Here is a 21,650-nt window from a genome sequence, read left to right as displayed (position 1 = left end):
CACTTTTTTCACCTCCGTCTTCCAACTTTTTAATTGCTCCTCGCTACTCCCGGGTAGATCGATACCGAGCGCATCGATATTATTGAACACTGGATGGGAACGCGCACCATTGCTCGCATGCAACCGTTCTTCCGTGATCACGTGCCTCGCGTCGAAGAACACGCTAGTGGCAGTTGCTGTCAGCGGCATATTTTCGGGCTACTTGCTACTTGGATCCCGGACGAAAACTAATCGTGAAACGAGTAGCGATGGCTAGAACTACTATTTTTGAATCACGAGCGATTCCATCACGTTCGTTCCCAATCACGATGATTTTTTTACATTAATTCGTGATTTTCGTGTTTCATATACAAAGAGCAGAACCTGCTAGCAGGACAGCTCAGAGCCTGCTTATCCATCCCGTCTTTGGAAGTCCACCCCTTCGCCTAACCTTACCTAACCTTACGTAACCATGATTTTGTGATCACCGTGAAGAATCACGGTTAGCAATTTTGTACCCAATCTCTAGAAACGAGTGCACGGTCAGGTACACTGGTTTCGCCGATCCCATGAAGCACAATCGCCGAGTAAAACCGCAATGGGAGTCGGGGGTTTCGAACGATCGATCGGACCCTGATCGCTGTAGAGACATTTTTTATACTCGACTGATTCTTCAAGTATCTGGCATTGAATCGCAAGAGATTCTTAATAGAACCTCGGTCAAGTTTCAAACGTTTCATTATATTGACATTGAACTTGTCATCTGATAATTCCTTCCTGAACATGTCAGTCAGAAGGTATTCCAAGAAGAAATACAAGTGCTTCGCCAGTAGATTCTACTGTCGACTTAATGAAATAGTGACCGCAATAATTGTACAAGACGGGATTACGGGGTGGTATTCTAACGGAGATAACAACTCAATGTTCATCAGATTGTCATGAACTAAATCGTGATAATACGATAATGTTATGCGGGTAGTTTGAGTGCTAACCGGGAACCGAAAGCAGTGGGTAGCTAAGAGAGAGGCATTCACCCTGATGATACCGTACGTAAAAGATGCACGTTAGAGTAGATTGGTCGTAGGTTCGGTCGACCGACGCGGATGATGCTCTCGGGGGTCGGGACAAGCTCCGGAGAAGCTCTGATCGTGGCGGTCGTGCGGGGTTTCGAGCTTGCGCACTGTCCGCGAGATCGCAAAGTCGGTGCGCGAGGGGCGCGTGGCGGCACCGGGGGTGTCAGTCACGGCCCATCTGCCCACCATCGAACACGTAAGTTCACAAGCGGTTATTTTTTTGCCACTGTCAAACGAATTCCTCCAAACTCCGCTTTAAACCGATTTTCTACTTTATTTTTTAACCACAAACTTGTTTTAATTTATTTTTTGTACGATTCTAATCACTTTCTAACTCCCACGTATTATTCCTGTCCATTCTATCTATTGGCACTTTCCTCTTAGCAATTCAGAAGTTAGGCTGGTAGTTCCTTTTGAAATTGGTCAACGTACTGCGAGGAACGGAATTTTTGACGGTGCGTGAAACCGAAATGATTCGTCCGGCGGCAGTTTTACAGTGATTATGCCAAAAATGGCGGGTACCGTTAGACGATCCTGGGACGATCGTCGGGTGAGGAATGTCTCTGAAGGGTGAACTTTATCGGGGGCGAGTGTTCGTGAGTCTTTTGTGACGTTTCGTTACCTTGAGTGGAACCGTTTTTCGTCAGGACGAATCGGGCTTCCGCCGAGTAAGTGAGCCCATTTTCGGAACCAGCGTGCCCTCTCTCTTTTTCGCTCGACAGGAAATGGATTTCCTTTGTTGAATGTCTTTTCTCGATTGAGATCTCCTACGTGAATCCGTTGCATCTCTTTTCACCGTTTCATTCTCTCGGTATTATGCATAAACTAAGCGTTGACTTGTACTACTTGCCAGTCGGTTCGATTATTTCTCGTTTAATTTCAATCTTTTCACCGTGTTTTCCCTGAACGTACCCTCGTAAAATTACATCCGTAACGTTATGAGTGATTCCTAATGATACAATTGGTTAAGAATGTAATCACTGATAGTACGATTCCCTGATATACTTGTACCCAGCTGATTTCGAGTCTCATAAATCCTCGGTTGAAGTACTGTACTCAAAGTTCAATGCTTGCTACTGATTTCCCTTGTGCGAACATAACACGTGATATACGCGTGACGCGTTCAATTTTCCGGCTCATACTTCTCCAGGAACTTGGCGGAGGACTATTCACGAACAAACGATACGATCCCTGCGAGAAATTTACGCCTTAATTACAAAGCTATTAATCACTTTACGTAATAACGAGAGTGCCTCGGGGGATGTAATTTTTCATCGCACGCTCGTTTTGTGCCGTACACGTGGCCGATGAATTTTTAAATCGTGAAGTAAACTGATAATCTCGTGGGAAGTAACCTCTTCAAAAATTCCAAGAATTTTCCTTACGCCGTTCGGTGACCAATTAAGTATTTCTGCAACACACATGTATGTGTGCTGCTTTACGTAAGTTCAAATCGCTGCTCTGAGTAGATAGAAAATGACCACGTGCGTCGAAATCACAAACAGATTTATGCTTGGAAAACAAATGAAAACAAGCCATGCGTCGTCGTGCTCAGAATAATGAAGTAGCAATTAAAATTTTTTTACCTCTTGTTAGTAACGCGTTTTTATTTTCTAATTAAAAACATTTGCTTTTTTTTCGTAGTATACCTGAAATAAAAATTTGCATAAATGATGTTTTCGCAAATTTGATTACAATCATAGCAAATATCTCGATTTTATGTAATATCTTTGTTTGATTAAATAAATTCGAGTAAAGAAAACCTGTACTAAGTCTACGTAAAATTAAAAATGATTCACGTTGGTTTATCTAACGACCATGGAAATAGAATTTAGGACTGCATACATAAGACGAAAGAATTGCTAGGAGAGAACTAGAGCTTCCCGTTAACCGACTTTCCAGTTGCACGTTTTCCGTTTTTCCCTTACGATTTAATTAAACCGACGCGATCGATCGTCGGGGTTAACGTTGCCGTTAAATCGAGTCACTGGACCATTTCGGCAACAGCGTTTCCGTACGTGAGAGAGGTGCATTTTCAGTTGGTCAAAAAAGCGTGTCCATGAGGAGGACGAATTCCTAGCAGGTCTGCACGGTAACGAGCGATCCCGCGCAGTACCTGTCTCGCCCCGGCGAATAATAGTCGCTCGACTATTCAGTCGTGTTTCGACATTCCGCACGTTCACCGTTTTACGATACGCTAGCCAATCGACTCCGGTTCATTCAACCGTAGTCAGGTGCGAAGCAGCGCGACAGCTTTCCTTTGTTAACGATAATTTGTTGCCAGTGCGTCAAAGTATTACCATTATATGAACAACCAGAAAGCAAAAAGAATGGGAATGTAACTGTTTCAAAACAGTTCTAAAGAACTCAAACGATTAATTGAAACAATTCAATAAACATTAGCATTCAAGTACGAATTACATTGTTCACATTTGTTGGACAATACTAAAGCCAGATTCTTTCGACAGTGTGAATCGTAGAAGACAGAACAGCGAGAGGAAACGCGAGAGTAATGCATTGGAGCATTATGCGTCCGGTTTGAGAACGGGCGACAACCGTAATCAAGGGGATACAGACGTCCCTGCACGGACACGATAAACCGCGGGCGCAATAACTGATAGAGTATTCCGATTCACCTTTTCGGGCCGGTCTCTCGTTCACTGCGACACGTTCACAGGCACGAGCCTGTTTAATTCGCGAAAGAATCTACCATTGCCAGGGGATTTTATTCCCTGCGTCCTTCTGCGAATATTCGATTCCCTTTTTGCATAATACCCCTGGATCGTTTTCAGGGAGTTTGCGGTCTGAGGATTTAGCAACCGCGACAACTGATTTATGACCTCACCGCTTTTTTCGCTGATATCTCTTAATACCACCCCTTTGTGGGCATTTCGCGGAAGATCCTACGCTACTAAAACGGATACAAATGGCATGTTGGCGATTATTAAAATGTGTAGTAAAATATTACGACGTCGCGTTATCAAGTTTTAATAATACAAAGACAGGATGAGTTTGATTGTTAACTCATTTTATCGTACATGTTCTTTTCATGATTCTTTTACAATCACCACGTGATGAAGATATTTTATTTTCCGGAAAACTACGTTTCAAAAGTCTCTGAGTGAGACCTGTTGCCCATTCGGTCAGATTACAGCAATTAATATCGGTATTGCGTGTCGAACGCTGTTAAACTAAAAGCCTTAATATAGCCCGTTACGCCTATTTCTGAATTCGACGTCCTTGTCGAGATTGCGATACCAACATAAGCATAGTAACAAAATTATGAGCGGGATCTTGTCTTCCTAAAAGGGACTTGGCCCTGAATGACTCGCGATTGTACTCTTAAAACGATTGTTAATGAAATAATAACGTGCGCAATCTGAAAGTCATTTGGGCTACTTTAAATGTAGCTTTATGGCCAAAGGGGTAGATACGCATCAAACAAGCGCGTGACGGCACGCCCTAAGGTACTCGGCCTTCTTGCGAAACATGCGAAAGAGAAACATTTGAGCTAACAGTCGCGTGAGATAGGGAATTAATTTCCTTGGTAGTCTAGCCACCTATGCGTCTAACGATAGCGGATTATTTTTAGACTTGTCAGAAACGGATCGTATCATTTGTCTTTATCATTGTTTTGAATATAAACGTCAGATTGTTACAATCTGAACAAAATTGCTTTCCTTATATACCTCGAAAATGTTGTAATTTATACAAGTTTTAATTTGGATAACTTATGATAAAAAAATGGATTTGTAATTCCATTCAAGCGTTAAATTACAATTCTGATGATAATTTGGTTATTTCCTACGAATTGTGCACAGAAATAAATTGTAGAATCGTTTCTAAAGTCGATACACTCTTCTCAATTACTTCTGGCGATGATCTTGACCGAAGTTCGGTATTATTGACGAAGTGAAGTATCTAAGAGTACATTTTCAGAATTTACTTTCGAGAATTCTACTGAATTCGCTTTAAAAGAACCGTTCCGCGGTATTTTCCTCGATTAAACTGCTTTTGGTTCTTTACTTATACATTTGTCTGAGATTCAAATACCTTTTAGAATGAGAATATAAAAACATAGATTATCCTATTGATCTTCTTACTTATGTATGCCATCTCCAGTTCGAGAGCCATGGCCTTTGACTTTCTCTTCTGTATTCTGAATCTTCATAATTGTACAATTAATAGGCGATAGGAATTATCTCAACGACCTAAGTCATTAAAATATTTCATGAAATTTCTTACAAACTATAACGTAATTCACTGTCACTTGGAATTTACGTATGCCACTTCAATAAAATTTGGTAGTAAATGTAATGAATGCGTCATACATAAATTGTATTCAAATCTGTAATTTACATATAGAACATCTTTCGGGTATTTCGATGCAAGTTGCAAAAAATGTATTTCGTAAAATGACATAGGAATGGATTTTATAAAACTCTTATTACAAAAGTTCTACATAAGCATATGCATGGAAACATCGTTATTTAAAAGGGACAAAGGGTAAAATGTCTGTGTTCTAGGAAAACCCATTATTCGTGTTACAAAACGTAGCCTAACGAGGTTCCGGGAATTTTGTTTAAACTCGTTCGCCGCACTCACGCTGTCCAGTTAGTCGTCACGGGAGAAACGTAGTCGTAAAACGATATTTGCGTAAGGCTATTACGACTGCGGTCCGCAAATTCCCACGGAAATGTTCGCGGAATGGCACGTCAGGACGGTCCACTTGACAAATGCCGATGATACTTCATGATACTTCAACAGTCTTGAAGACGCTGCCACGCGTCGTTGAACGATGCACAGCTTCAAAACTAGGTAGAACTTTTTGTGCTGCGAAAAAACGGACAAACCTCGGAGCGTGATTGAATTTTTTGGAACGATTTCCTGATAGGAATTAAATGAAGACTTCGGGATTTGAGAACCGATGCCAGTAGACTTTCTTAATAACACCCGGTAGCGCTCGTTCTCGAAAGTTACGTCTTCACGTTCGAACTCTCTTCAAATATGTAATACGGCGTGCCAATAAATGGGTGGGAGAGATCCTTTTCAAAAGAAAACTGGGAGATCTCGCTTGGGAAGAACGCGAATGATAAATGCGTTAGTATTCCCAAGAGTTTGACGTACCATTCGTACCAAAAGATTTTAGGATTTTTTCGTCGAATTCCCGACGGCGAACGCTGCGTCGAACGAAGGCCGTCTCGCGGCGACAAACGAGCGACCTCGTCGACGTTCCAAGCAATTTTGCTTCACGGGCAACCGCTGGAAGGAACCGCTTTAAATAGGCTTGATTTATTCAGGCGATAGTCCATGACAGTCGTGCTTCCTCGCGATGTATCTCTCTCCTGTCGCTTTCCTCTTTGTTTCCTGTCCGGCTTTCCGTTCGTTGTCTACACTGTCTTCGCTTGCCGGGACCAAGCTGCGGCCGATTTTCTCCCGCGAGTCTTCCGCTTTCGAGACGCGCGGAAACATTCACGGTCGTCCAGTCACGCGACCAGGAAACTGGGATTTTCTACCGAAACGAAATCGACATGATCGATTCTACCATTGCACTGAGAACAAACTGGATGTCATTTACTAAGAACGTTTTTTCTTCCGTTTGGATGAGGGAAATATGGTCATTCTCCTCGGGACAGTGACAGACTTTGCACAGTATCTACAATGACCGTGGACAGTGATCGACTCAAATATATATATCATTGCTCTCATGTACTAAACATGTACGATTAATTAATAGTAAAGCGTTGACTGAATGAATCAACATCAAAACGTTTTATTAAAATTAATGTTTGAGCTAAATTGATGGAGTTCAACTCAATTAATTAACAAAATATTGCATATCACACTCCCATAGATTTCGAGTACCGTTTTATTTTATGCCAATTTGCACACTACGTACAAAATGTTTTCGAAATCTGTATGAAAATACATAATCGTAAAATGACGGTGGATTCAGACCAACAATTCGTGTATTATCCATCCGATTTTAGTAACGCAACCTCACCCATAACGTTCCACTCGATTGCAGGGTCTCTTTCGGTAACGAGAATGACCATACAGTTCTACTTGGCTATCGTTCAACTGCCTCTCTTCTTCGACGCGGAGTTCTTCCGAAGCGTTACGCCGGCAGCCCCCCAGTAGAATTGTACTTGATGTTAATTGGCACAATTATTTCCGCGATTCCCCCTACGAGCCTGTTCCCAGTTTTTCGACATACTCGAGGGACGTTATAAAATTACATCTCCGATATTCTCGAGCTCCAGTGCCTGGAGACTTTCGATCGGACGGATCCGTTCTCATTATCGTAATTAATCTCGAACGCCCATTCAACCTGTAATCTGTTGCTCGCTGCCACTTGAATTCGCCGAATGATTATCTCGAGAATTCGTTTTTTTTCCTCTTGCCGATACTTCTTGATGAGGGTGCAAAGCGGAACCCCGTTTGAAATCGCGCGTCCGTTCGAGCGTTCACAGATAAATAGTCAATGACAGAAATGATTTTACGGGGTGCCTTCGCCCTGTCCTCGTTCAGAGTTCGATATTGTAAGTGGGACGTGAAACTAGATTGCGGTACGCACGCGCACGCACACAGCCGAACCGTGTACGTGTGTGAACTAGCACGATTTTGGCGTAAGCCGGGTGCTCGGTAAATACTGGGAACGGGTAACCGTTCGTAAGATTCCTCTTAGCTGACAGCGCAGCGGCGTGACACGCCGAAGACGTTGGCCCAAATTTGAGACGCCAGTCTTGTTTCTCGGTCGCGCCACCGTTCAAGACGAATTGAGAACCTATCAAAGCCTATCCACTCTATCCACTGCCAGGAACAGGCAAATACTTGATTCAAGTCAGTTTAATCTCTCAGGTTCCCGCTGAGAAAACTTAATCGTAAAATTAATTATTAAACTTTAAGCTGTGTGCTTGCGATAAAAAATTGATTATTAATCCTGCTATAAAACTTAGCTTGTTACAACAAATCATTTATCGTTTGTTACAAATTGTTCGGGTAGGGACACTTGATTGTGAGATATTTTAAAGAATATCAGCAATCACTATACGATTCAAGGTAAAATGTGTTCAGTCCAAGCAGACAACTCCAACGAGACATATAGAAGTTTTTTGATATCGTTACGGTCCTGAATCGATGATGAAACGTCCCCCTCTGCTATAAAAGTCGCGACGAACAACGGGAAATTTCACTCCGGGAAGTTTACTGTCGGTGCCAACAGGTGCACACTATCTGCTGGCAAGTTATTATACTTCAACTTCGTGCCTACGTGCACCATTCGAAAAAGCCGGTTCTTCATCGCGGTTCCCTTAAACAAACACACAGAGGGACGTTCACTTTTCGCAACACGTGTTCTGGTGGAGCGAAAGAGTTCTATAGAAAGAATTGGTTCTTGGAACAACTTCTGAAATCCTTTTCAAGATAAACAGGGGATCTTTTCGCATCGTGTGTTAATACGAAATCCGGGAATTCTTGATCTTAAGATTGGCGACGATCCAGTCTCGTCAGGATCGAGACGCTTTTCCATACCTCTCCAGATTACCATGAATCAACTCTCCTTGCAACCGTGCGACGCATACATCTCGCAACGGCGTTCGCAGCCCTGAGTTAGATCTTCAAAGAAACAACGAAGTATTGCGCGGTAACTCGGAAGTAACGTTTATAGCTTGCAACGAGGAATTTCTCGTTTTCGTCCCGCCGCGAAACGAGGCGACCCGACGCGAGGCTCATAAATCAAACGAGTACAAAACGGTCTAGTCCAGAGCGGTGGTGGTACATATCGATTGCACAAGGGAAACAGTCTTCGTCGCTTCGCTGTCGTTAATTCTCAATTCTAGACTCTCGTATACGGAGCGAAATAGTTTCATAGTGGGAATGAAAATCCGTTACGGCAGTCTGTGAAAAGTACTCTTTCCATTCTGCCGAAAAAAAGGGATTTAAGCCTTATACGCGTACGCACCAGCCGCCGGCTGTGAAATGTCGTGAGAGGGTTACAAAAATATGCGATGCGAAACGCGAGAATACCCGGATGGATTTCTGCCTCCGTCATTCAGCTCGCCGGGGATTACCAGATTTTTTATCAGGACATTCCGTTCCTACGGACCGGTCGACCCGACTAATGCGGAATTCCTCCCCTTTTATAACTGAATCACGTCGAGCGAAAAACATCTCGTCGGATGAAAAGTTCCGCGCATTAATTCAGCTTGATTTCGGTTTGCAAGAATTGTCGGGTCGTCTAGCGACCTTCGCGTACGTAAAACGTCGATTTCGCCGGGTGAACCGCCTACACGGCGTTCGCCGGTAATCTCGTGAGGCGCGTTATTTCGCGGGAGGATCCGGTCGGATGAGGAAACGAAGAACGGAGAAGATGAAGCCGCGCTCCGGATTGAAAAGGATCGCAGGATAAAGGACGGAGGATGCAGAACGGAGGATGGAGAACAGAGGTCGGAGGACGCAGGGTGGCGGTGGGCGCAGCATAGGAGTGATCAATACTACCTCTACACCCAAGTTCTCGCGGGAGTAACAAAGATGGACCGGGACGCGCGGAAGACACGATTTTCCGTAAGATCTCTCGCCGACAGCCGCGCCGCTACCGCGAACACGTGAAACCGCGGATGCGGGACGCTAATGATCGCGGTGGGCATGAATACGATTCGGAAAATGTTTAACGACGGTGCGACTATGATATCCTGCGGTTTGGTAATAACGGCTGCGTTTAGGCGCACTAATGAACTCCAACCAGGCGCCACTACCGATGCCCTCGAGCAGATATTCTAACTGGTATTCTGTACGGTGCTACGAAACATCGAGCTTGCAAATACTCCACGTGCCTTTATACACAGCAGTTTTAACGTGTTCCAAGTTCTCGAAGTAATGGAATGTATAATTAATACCGATTTATCCCGCAAATGAAATCTGAATCACTGAATGAAACACGTTTGTGATTATTTACTTATATCGAAGCATATGACGGATACCGAAAACGTTGTTGAAAGAATTTTTATTCCGACGTTAATTTCAATTAATTACGAATTGCTGCAGACTTTACTTTAATCTGATAAATGGAGGTCGAGTATATTACGGAGATGACTTCTGTACCAGAAATTCGTACGATATTCCTGATTTCTAGGAAAATGGATCAAACGAAAAATTCATGGTAAGGCTGTTTTATGCGACACCGACTAGTTTCCACTGAAAAATTTCTAGATTGAAGCTGAAGATAAGGAAATGTGTCGTCAGAAGAGGGAATTTCCAGCAGATCTGGAAACATTGTGAAAGGGGCACAGTCGTGCTTTCGCGATTCGATTTATCATTCCCGGTTCGCGGATCGAAGTCCAGGAATCTGTAGCCATCGAGCCACGCAGGAAGCCAAAATAATAAAGCGGGTTAGAAGGGAGAGACAGAAGGTGGACGTGCATCCAAAAGAAGAGAGACAGTGATAGAGCAAGCCGTCGTTCGACCGTGCGTGACTGGGAGCTGTTAACCTGAACAACGAGTCGCGCCATCGATAGCCCCACTGACTTCGTTTCTCTGCATACTGACGAACCTGCATAGACGCGTTGTCGTTACATCGGTCACCGCCGGACTGTACACGGATGCCCGCGAAGAGGACAGACAGCCCTCGTCAAACATTGTTCCCGATTCTGTCTTTACGTCAACCGGTTTACGGCCGGGAATAAATAGGTGTAATGGGCGCGAGAATCTTCTATGCAAGCGTGATGCATCGGCAATGCAACGCGACTGTTTATCCTATGCCACACCCTTCCGACCTCGATTGTTCCATTCACGTTTCGCGCTCTCTGTTATGTGGCTACTTTGTCCCCCCCCCCTTCTCCCGTGGTCTTATTTTACACGAAACTCGATCTCGAACGCACGAGACCGACAGTGACGGACGTTAATCCAGTTTCCGTTTCCGTTGCTTCTTGTCTGACTGAGGTCGCATCACTGGTCGGTTTAATCGAGTTTTAAGCTTCCCCGGAACGATGCGCACACAGCCAGGCCTGAAACGAGCGAGTCGTGACGAGAGTGGTAACTAATTGTGAATTCGACCTGTCTCGCCGACACGGGATAACATCTCTCATTAGAGGCACACTTGTGTCCGCCACCCCCCCTTGCTGAGCGAAGTTCTTCACTACAAAAACGAAGTTCAAATTAGTTCGAAGCGTCAATAGTATTTGCAGAATAGCTCATTAGTAACACATTTGTTCATTTCCTCCTTTTAATTTTCAACGAAAATTGACCAGTCAGGTTTAACAGTTCCCGATATTTGTTATTTATTTCAAAGAGGTGTATATTTTTCCCGTTATGCTTCACACAAACCAGGCCAAACGTTGAACTAATCTTATTCTTCATAGTTCCTCTAAGCTGGCGAAGTTTTCGCCCGATGAAAACGAGACTTCTCTCCTAGATCCGCATAATCTCCAGAGTTCCTTCAGAGGCGAAGGTTCCGAGAGTTCGTTATCGACGATTCGATTTCGCGGCTGGTCGGCCGCATTTATCGTATCGGTTCGCTCGTTTCGGTAGTGGAGGATTCTTTTCTTCCGTGGACGCGCGCGTCGTCCAACGCGGCGCGGGCAGAGACTCAGTGCAATGCAATTTAGAAACAGGAAAAATCGGCAATGGATTGGAAGGAAATATTGCCGAGCGTCGCGTTACAATCCATTTCCGTGCACAATAAAACGTAAAGGGATGAGATCCGACATTTTAATGCCGGTGGAAAATGATTCTGGTCCGGGTCAATACACGCGTCCGATTAAAATCACCCAAACCACTGCGAGAGGCTGTTAGCCCTAGACCCGGTCAGAAATTGCAATTTTTCACTGAAACTGCTCCTCGAGAAATCTCATTGGAGTTTCAATGAGCCGCTCTTATCGGCGTTATTACTCTGTCGCTCGGACTATCGTTGCCATTACCCCGCCTCGTCGAGGAAAATCGAATCCTTTTCTTTTCTTCGATGAGCTCCGTGAAAAGTAAAAGGAAAAGATCGCGAAGAAAATAATTCCGCGTTAAGGAATATCTTTCTTCTGCGACACGGAAATTAAATAATTTTGCAATGCTGAACGTGAAATTGGTTTATGCAAATTGTTATATAAAATGTCGTTGTTGTGTCATTCGCGATAAAAATCGGACGCGGTAGATTCACAGAGACAGGATCGTGCGTGTCTGATTTCAGATTGCGACCGACCGATCGATAAAGTGCATAATTTATTTAACCGTTACACGAGAACCGGATAACCGTAACTATGAATTAAATGAACGTAGTGTATTCGATCAGAGTTTCTCGTCCGAGTTGCATTTCATTTGCCATATTCCCTGAAAAATAGGGTGACAATGGCTGCCGCCTTCGTAGCCTATGTATAAATTACATGCTATATTAACGACAAGTCTGTATAACATGACATAAACATTCAAATGACATTTTGTAATTGTGTGTGCGTAATTATTGTATATATTTTGTGTAACATTATATATACGTACAATTGCAAAAATTTGTCGTTATGTGATGTAGGGGTTACTCTGACATATTATCTTGTTATAATCATAAACGACTACTCTGTTATCTGAACGCTGCTGTTCGACCGTAGCACAGTCATTAGCAAGTATACTATCGCGCTAGGTACACACTTTTTAATGGCTCGTTGTTTCACTTAAATATTTGCTATTTCCTGTTATTAATTATCACACGAGGTGCTAATTTTTTTCCTTACACGGCCTCCATTCATGCATTGTTTAAATATTTCATAGAAGTGGAAATTTTTATTGTCCTGTTCAAGGATTTATAACTGTATTATTTATACTGCATTTGCATCAATTTCTTCTGGTGCGTTGCGATGAATTTTGTATTTTCATTTCCCACGAGACTCTTTCATAAATAAATAAATAAATAAACAAGGAAATGTGGAAGCGCGCAAATTCGGAGGCAGAACGAAACCTCCACGAGGAAAGCTTAAACCCTTGCCAACTTTTCGTCATGTAAAAAATCTATCAAGGCGTTAGGCGAGTGGACTTAATTAGGAAAGTTTCACGGTTTGCGCAAATCATAAACGCGGCTCATTCTACTTTCGTTCTCGTCATCCTCAATAGGTTCTTGTCGACTCCTCTACAAAACTTACTCTCTCGAGAAGTTGCGCCGTTTACCATTCATTCTGTCGTATTTCTAACTTTTTTCCTCCCTGTTTCTGCAAATAAAAACGAAGGATATTACGTAAAGGTGCAAAGATCCTCGCTGTTTTTCGTCGCTTCTCAAGCGTAATCGCAGCTATTGGCAGAGCACTGGCAACATTTCAAAGGAGTTAGACCGTGCTTTAGACGTAATTTTTGTTGATTTTAGAGCTGTCGACCACGTTTAGACTCGTGCAGCACCATCACGAGCACGCGTGTTGAATTATTTTCATGAATTGACAGTGCACCTCGTCTCTTCGTCCGGGAACGGTAGATCGATCGAGACGACGCGTTCGAACGCTGATTCGCGTACAATAAAATGCAATTCGATGCCATGCGATGCTTTCTTTCTAGATCCATGGCCATAATTGTAGCAACCAATAGGATATCGATTGAGCCATGAGGACACATCAGTTGTGGCTCGTGTCGCATGGAATGTAGTCGTTCGAAGGAGGACAACATCGCGTTACCAGAAAAGAAAAAAAGGGAAACCGAGAAGAAAAACGTTTTACTTGCTGAGAAATTTCGCCCGGCGAAAAATTTGCAGGACAGAACGACAGGCAAATGTCCTCGTCGAGCTTTGGCAAAAGCCCGTCGACGAGCCACTCACGTGAAACGCCAGGAAACAAAAGTACGAAGCGAGGCGACGTAAGACGTTGCTGTCTCATCGTCGTATCAATTTCACGATAAAACTCGATTAAATCCGAAGAAACGAAGAAAATCTAGTCAATCCGCCGTAACCCTTGGCTGTGTTTATCCTCATAATCGTAATCGATAGTGTTCAGTGATATCGTCCCTTCAACCCCAGCGTTCTGGTGAAGCTGAAGCTAAGGAAAACAGAATAGAGGCGTGCAAAGCAAGGAGAAGAGTTGACGACGAAGGCGCCCGGCCAGAAGAGACGACGTCAATATTAGTTATAGTCAAGTGATATACACGAAAATAAGGGAAGAGTCATTTAGATATCGCGTAGTACAAAAGGTAGCGTTGCGAAGTTCATAGAGGAAAAAAGTATTTCGAATATACGTACACGTACGTATCAATCAAAACGTAGAATTAAATACCTCCCCTTAGAAATTGAATTCAATAATAAATCCGTGTGATCAAGAAGCAATAATAATAATAATAATAGAAGAAGAAGAAGAAGAAGAAGAAGAAGACGTTAGTTGTTTTATTTGTAATAATCTGGTGCTCGGCTGTGGTTTAACTGTGTGTGATCAATTGTCGAACACGTGGCCCGTGTTCTGCCTGTTCAAAAGTTACTGATCGAACGGAAGAAAGTGCACTGACAGAATGGCGTTCGCAGCGGCGAGAATGATCCTTAAGGACAAGCGACGGAAGGCCAGCAAGGAAGACTTCGCGCCTAGAAACAGGAGCAAGGTAACAACGGCGAGATTTCAATCTAAATACGAGCTAACATCGGGCACTGTGTTTTTTTTTTCATTGGCAACTGATATCACAGGATGTTTCACGAATTCATTCGAAAAATGATCGATAGATCCGCGAGATGGAAGCGAGGAAGGATTTTCAGAACGAACCCTCACGTTTCCAATTAGCCAAAAATCCAGTGCGATTAGCTTGAATACCTTTCATCTCCGGTTTCCCAACTTTTTTTCTCAATATACTATAATCCTTTCTCTTTTTATCGCTTCTACAAAATCCTTGTTAACGAAATCCTCGACGGGCATGTCCGTTTCCGGTAAGCATAGTAATCAGAGGAGCGTAACGAGTCTCAATGATTTTAAATCGAATCAAAGTTCTTTTTTGCGAAGAGATCGCGATTTAATCTTTCGAATAAAGCGCGATGATCAAAAGGCAGCCTGGAAGCACTGGTTCTGGCGCGTCGTTAATGCTCAAACCGCGAAACGTCCGCATGAATCTCGTCTCGGCGAGTCTCGTGCACGGCCAGCAGATTACGTAAATACAATTGACGGCGTGCAAGGTGGCGGTGTAGACACCTGGAAGGCCGGAAGAGGATTGCGAGCTAGGCAAGGCAGGCTCTTGAGCGCAGGGTGCATTCTAATGAGGTCGACCGCGTGTTAAATGCACGCTGTTTAATAGGATAATGTTCCTTCCATTCCCGCGTGTACCGCCGGTGCTTTACGCCTTGCTTAAGAAAATGATACAAATTACACCGATATGAACGACGTAAAAAGAAAACCCTTGCGGAGTTCTGTCGAATGAAAAAATATGCGTTATGACTATGAGTCGAATAAAACTCATAAAGAAATATCTTAACTTCTTTTTAACCCTATCGTATGATCGTTGCTGTATCTTCAATGGTATTACGTAAATTCAAATTCTGCGATAACTGAAACGTTAGAAATTATCGTTCCTGTCATATAATTATTCAAAGCTCAACTGGGCATTGATAAGGAGCAGCGCCAAGCAGAAGAACGGCAAGAAAATCCGATAATAAATTGTATTCTACAGCGGACCGGAAATGAAATCCGCCTCCGGTAGACGGTGAACTTTTCTAGATTCGTTGCTCCAATGCCTTCCTTGCTGGAATATAAGCCACTTTAATTAAGAGCTTATCGACGATTGGCTACGTCATGCCAAGTAATTATCGACTTGCCGGGAACTCAAATTTTCGCTACGGAAAGCAACGAACGCAACGCTCCCGGTTGTCCGACTAATACAAGGATATTCTACTGAATCTTGGTACCGTATGATATACAACATAGTGTTAATCTTTGTTACGTTTTTTCCAAATATTCTTTATCTAAAAAATTCTATACGATTTTATAGTTTTTCGATGCTTTCTAGCTCGATCTTAAAAAATATTCTTATCGTGGTCTTACGTGATTTTCAATAGATTATGCACGATAACTTCTTAAACGTGATAATTTCGAAATCCTTCAACAAAGCATCCTGTAACCCAAGCTATCGTATCTCGCTGCTAACGTCTACCGTTTTATCGTGTCTCGTATACGTTAACCAGGCCGTTTTGCTAGCCGTAACTTACCGTCGTTTCTGTTATCGGTTTCCCGGGGTTTCGTACGCGACGCTCGCATTACACATACTTCCTCGCCGAGAATGGCCGACGCATGCATTCTGAAGCGAGAAGAAAACGTGCGATACTGGTGTAAAATACCGCGCGATGAGTCTTCGTTAAAGATTCAATTATTTAGACGTGCGGCCGGGCCGCGACTCGCGTCGAACGTGAACACGCGCCGCGTTGCGTCGCGCCAGACCGTAACGACAAATTGCTCCCCAGTTGCGTAATTGTTTTGCAAATTTTCGCTCGGCTACGCGACCGTGGAAATATTCACCCGTGTCCATCGCAGAACTCCCACGGCGGGCATCCAATTAGCGAGCGTTTACGGCTGACTGGAATTTTAATGATCTATGGACTTGACTTCACCCGGGCCCGTTCTGTTTTTCGCTATTCACGAAACTGCTGCCTCACTGGGGCGTCGTTGACATCTTTCGCGTACACGCAAGCCATTAAATCTGTTCCAAGATTCAGTTCAACGTGAATAATTAAGAGATTCGCAGCAGAACGTTCACTTTATATTAGCAACAGGATTCTGCGAACAGTTCCGTTGGATAGTACGTCGCGTCGTCCTAAAAAGATTGCTTCTCAACGCGACGTCAAAGTGTCATCGAAAATCGATAACATAAATGTTCGATGTTTTTCCTCGGGCTGTGTTTCACATTTTCGAAAAAGAACTCTCGATGCACTCACCAGCAATCGGGTCAGATTTCGCTCGATGACTTCGTGCGCCGAAAAAATCATGGCACACTTTCGCAGCGTCGTTCTCCAGGGGTGTGGAAGTGGAAGGTGAAGTGGTAGCAGCAGCGTTGACTACGCCAGGTTTGGCTGAGAAGAAATTTCAGTACCGTTCAGTGATCGCGTCGAGGCAATCATTTATCGATAAATCGGTTGCCTTCCTCTTCGTGCACGCTTCTCGAGCCCGGCGCCGCTGTCAATAAAATGAATCCTAATCGTTTCGCTACGGCATCGAGGTCTAATTAATTGCATAGTGAACGTGTGGAATATAGAATGCGTTACGCTTGAACAGTATAATAAGCAAATCATTGACTGTGGAAACACGTTCGCTCGAAGTGTACACGTTGCCAACGCATTCTTGAGCATCCCACGTCTTCCCCTTACTCATTGACTCGTCTAAAAATGGAGCTTTAAGGGAAGGTATTCGCCTGGAAGGAACATCGTTTAGATTTCTTGCACAATGCCAATGATGATTAATCACACGTCTTCCAAAGAGCATGCTGTTTTAAAAATATTTAGCTCTGATTGAAGACGGAACGACTCCTTGATTTTGCAAAACATTCACTTGCTTCTAGCAAAATATTAAATATGTTTAGAGCGATATAGCCATATCGAATTCACGGCGAGCAGCGAGATTGATTCACGTTAAAGCGATCGGTATCAGTCTTTCATCTTTACCAGGGAAATAGCCAGTGCCTGCGCCCATTTATATCGGAACTTTTGATCGGCCGACTTGAAAAGAGATTTCAGTAATTGCTCTCTGATCGGAAACGTTCAGCCGTCATATCTAGCCCCAAAGCGAATTTTGCATTTCCACGCTTTTCACGTTCATCCGCCACATGCTTAGTTAATCACGAATCGCAGAAATTAGTAAGTATATAAAAAGAAGAGAGAATCACGAAAAACTTAGATCTCTAATTTTTTAATCGAGTAGGTTAATTATTATGTATCGATTCAATCCGGGAATCAGTTCGAAATTCATTTAATGACACGATATTTTGAGAGGTATTTCGATCAGGTGGAAACGGTATTGTGTATGTGACTCGCTGGGAACAGAGAGGATTGTCGAAGCTTCGTAAAAGGAAGGGTTCTTTGAGACGAACCAGCTCGTTACCTTTGACAAACGGAGCTGCGGCCCAATTAAAAACAAAGCTAGTTCTTGAGCAACCGGGTAAGTCGCGGGCTACGAAACATTGCTATTCCTTTATTTTTTGTCGCTCGGCGCTAGATGCAATGCATGCACTTTTCGTCAAGGTTGACTGTGGAAAGTGCATGTTTGTCCGACCCATATTTACAGCGGTCGCCTAAATGATCGCGAAGCAAGTACAGACCAACCGTGAATCACAAAGGAAGAGACTAGGGAACAGCCTATGTAATTACCGTAATTGGGATTGGTCGCACGAAAACGCATTATGGTAATTGGCCTCGACGAACCCTCGAGCAAACTGCAACATAACTGACATAGTTTCGACAAGTTCCGAGATTCATGTGGACGACGCGATCTCATCGCAACAAAGCAGAAATTTCGCGGAGAATCAACACGAACCCTTTCTTCTCTCCTCTTCTATCTTTGCCATGAAATTATACTGTCTTTCCGCTTCTCCTAAACTGCTTTGGTTGTACAAAAAAAAAAAAACAACGAGTCTAACGAATGTCACTGTGAGAGACACGAAAACCGAGACACCGAGAACTCACGCTATGCTGTCGTATGTGTTCAGTGTGCACTGCTGTTTAATACGCTGTATACTACCATGATACCGTGTCTACAGATATGACTTTCACGTTCGATTTGCGTACCGTCATCGTAGCTAGCAGGGAACGTTCCCTCGTATAGATACGTTCCCCATTATCTCTCTCGACGAATTCAGATCACTCGCGGAAAATGTGTTCCCTGCTGGCACGTTATTATTGTAACAACAGCGTTCTCTTTCCCTGTATAGGTGTTGCAACTAACTAAACTCCAAGTACACAGTGTACTGTATACTGTATTTCTTCAACTCCGACCCACCTCTATTCTAACGCTCGTTACTGTCCACGTTGTTACATGTGACCACCTACGTATTCTATGTATCTGTTATACTATTACCATATCTCTATTTGTACTTTTCCAACTGCAGTGTGTGGTGATTGGTGACCTGTACTGTACTTGTGTTTACAGGCCCGCAGCGCCAGTACAAGTAGCTTTAGAAGCCTAAGCCAGGTACATACCAAAAAATGACATAATCAACATATAATATCTAGCTGAGAAATTAGTTGATACTAGCTACCATAATTTAGCTGGACATTAGCTAGACACTTAGAACTCTAGACACAGTAACTTGTCCTTATGCGTAGATGCGTAGAACACGCGAGTTCACTATCGCGTCGCGTCGCGTTCCAGTTTCCGGTTAAACCGACAATTTACCGACCCCGTTTAGCTTCCTAACGCAGTATCGCGATCATGATCGCCACACCATTAGCGTTTGAGAGCGGCTCGAATGTACGGCCGCGCGCGATTAATCGACCATAGACGGACGCTTTATCACGGAACAATATGAAACTGTAGGCTCGTTATAGAAAACGTACACTGTGTTCCGTTTCTTGGAGAAATATACATATACCCCAACGGTAGAATACATGGTATACACATATGCATGCTGACGATCTCCTATCTTCATAAACTCAGTGACATAGGAATGTTGAATGAAGCACGCCACCTTCACCACTTGTATATGTACAATGTATGGTATGGTATCCAAACAGAACACACGATTTTAGTAGAACTTGCATGACTTTCATCGCCTGCCTTACCTAGATCTGTCTGTTCTACTCGTGTATCCCCATCACTCTCAGCCGGGATCTCACTTGGCGATTAGTCGGTTCATCAGGCACTTGAGATTAATTAGAAAAGGTCTCGTTCCTGTCGTCTCAAGCGGCTGAAGAACCCAATATTCCACAAAGTTGTGATCCAATCTTACGGTTCTCAATGGACACAGATTCATCCGTGTTATTATTCTTCACGACTGATGAACGAACTTCTACAAGTCAGTTTATCAGTTGTGGCCACGAATGAATCCGGGTCCATTGCGAATTTACTATTTTTCTCTCTCTTGTTCATCTTCTTTCTCTTTTCGACACAGTTCGCGGTGATTCTTACGCGAAGAGCAATGTAAGTAAGTAACCCAGACCGCGGTACAACCGATTGGTAACATTTGAGTAAAACGGAAAAGCTCCTCGACAAATGCGTTACAACGTCGCAGACTCGATGTCGATTTATTCGATATGAACGAATCGAAAACATCGACATAGAACGCGTCGTTATTTACACGCCGCGTTAATCTCGGAAACGAGCTTCTCGAGAAAGCTGTGATAGCTTTATCGATCTTGAAATCGCGACTATAATGTCTAATAGTACACCGTCGTCGCTGTAATTGCTCCTACGGTGACGCAATTAGATGATTTTTTACCTTTGTGAAAAGACACTTGAGTAGATTGAGCACCGAGAACAAAGAGGCCCGAGGCGAAAGGCTTTCGCGTTAGCCCATGTCTTTCATTCGCCGTTGCCGCCGCGCGCGGAGCCTCGGCTCGCTCGTAATTTATTCTTGCCTCGACTTTCAGTCATCGTTTGGCTCGCCCACGGCGTTTCTCTGCGGCTTTGCATATTAATTACGCGTACCACGAGTAGCGAGCCTCTTCGAGCTATTTAGATGAACGGGGAATCGTTCTATCTCGAAGCTACTGGACTGCAATGCGAGCAGACGGGGCGTGGTGCCACGGCTGCGCTTTTCAACGCGAATCGAATATCTGGTCGTCACCGAAAGAAAGAAATCTATCCGGCCACTTGGAATTTGAGATCCTCTGTTTGCCAGGGCACAAAGAACTATTCGAGGTGTATCGACAGGCCGTTTAGAATGGCAGGACGGCCTCGCGGGTGTTTCCCGTTGCATTACGAAGCTCGGCCGTAGTCGGCCGATCTATCGTTTCCGAAACGGCAGGCCGGAGTGCAGCGAATCTCTTTCGGCCGATAAAATATACGGGCGCCACGCTGTCGACGCCCGGAGCTATTTTCGCGAACAAACGAGAGGACTCTTTTGGAAACAAACGGGCCAAGAAAGCCCAGCCCCGTCGTAGATTAAGAGGAAGAAAGGTCGGGTGAATGGCATCTTAGACCCTCGTTCGGAGCACCCTTCTGACAAGTAGTAGTCGACAGATATAAAAGCGAAGGTGGGAAGGCGGCGAGTGGCTTTGAATGTACTGTGGAAGGCAGTAGGTAGTTCGGAGTTAAGGATGGTTCGGGTTGAGAACTGTACGATCGATAGCCCGGCTGCACCCTCGCCGTTGCTGTTGTCGTGGCTGTTACTTTAATTATTAATTGTATCCAATCCGTCCCCTAGCTTCCCCATCAGTAGGTGCAGTGACACGTTCCAAGGTTGCGATGCACTAGGTGTGTTCCGTACGCTTTTCACTTCCCATCGCTTTCGTTACTTACGTTTCCTGTCGCGAGAATTTCTCTCGCTCCTCGAACGTTGTTGATCGGATTACCTTCATAAGCACGAGCAATCATGATGGTTCCCAGGATTCAACGGTGCTAAAAAGTATAGAAGGAAATATCTAATTAAGTATTGACGCTGACGAAAAATTTTTTTCTTCAAAATTTCGAAAAATGCTTCAAATAAAAGTTGTTTTCCTTCTAATTTCGATATTTAACGAGTTACGTATGA

General features: G+C 43.7%; 1 protein-coding gene across 5 annotated transcripts in view; it reads left to right on the top strand.

Annotated features, from left to right (window-relative positions):
- Positions 1–21,650, top strand: part of LOC108622134 (neo-calmodulin) — a 70,135-nt gene that overhangs the window by 23,255 nt on the left and 25,230 nt on the right. The window contains exons 1-3 of one of the 5 annotated variants that reach the window (XM_018019816.2): positions 1,149–1,248; positions 13,572–14,594; positions 19,109–19,150. The exons of 2 other annotated variants lie outside the window; for them this stretch is intronic. In XM_018019816.2, coding sequence (XP_017875305.1) covers positions 14,508–14,594; positions 19,109–19,150 — 129 coding nt within the window. In that variant the 5' untranslated portion in view covers positions 1,149–1,248; positions 13,572–14,507. Of the gene's footprint in view, positions 1–1,148; positions 1,249–13,571; positions 14,595–19,108; positions 19,151–21,650 lie in introns of those variants that run through there. 2 more of the 5 variants (XM_018019817.2, XM_026811259.1) reach the window with 2 other exon arrangements.

The sequence above is a fragment of the Ceratina calcarata genome, unplaced genomic scaffold (genome assembly GCF_001652005.2).
Source record: "Ceratina calcarata isolate Rehan_Ccalc_2016 unplaced genomic scaffold, ASM165200v1 scaffold207, whole genome shotgun sequence".
Classification (NCBI taxonomy): Eukaryota; Metazoa; Arthropoda; class Insecta; order Hymenoptera; family Apidae; genus Ceratina; species Ceratina calcarata.
Note: the sequence above shows the minus strand (reverse complement) of the source record. Positions and strands in the feature narration are given on the sequence as shown.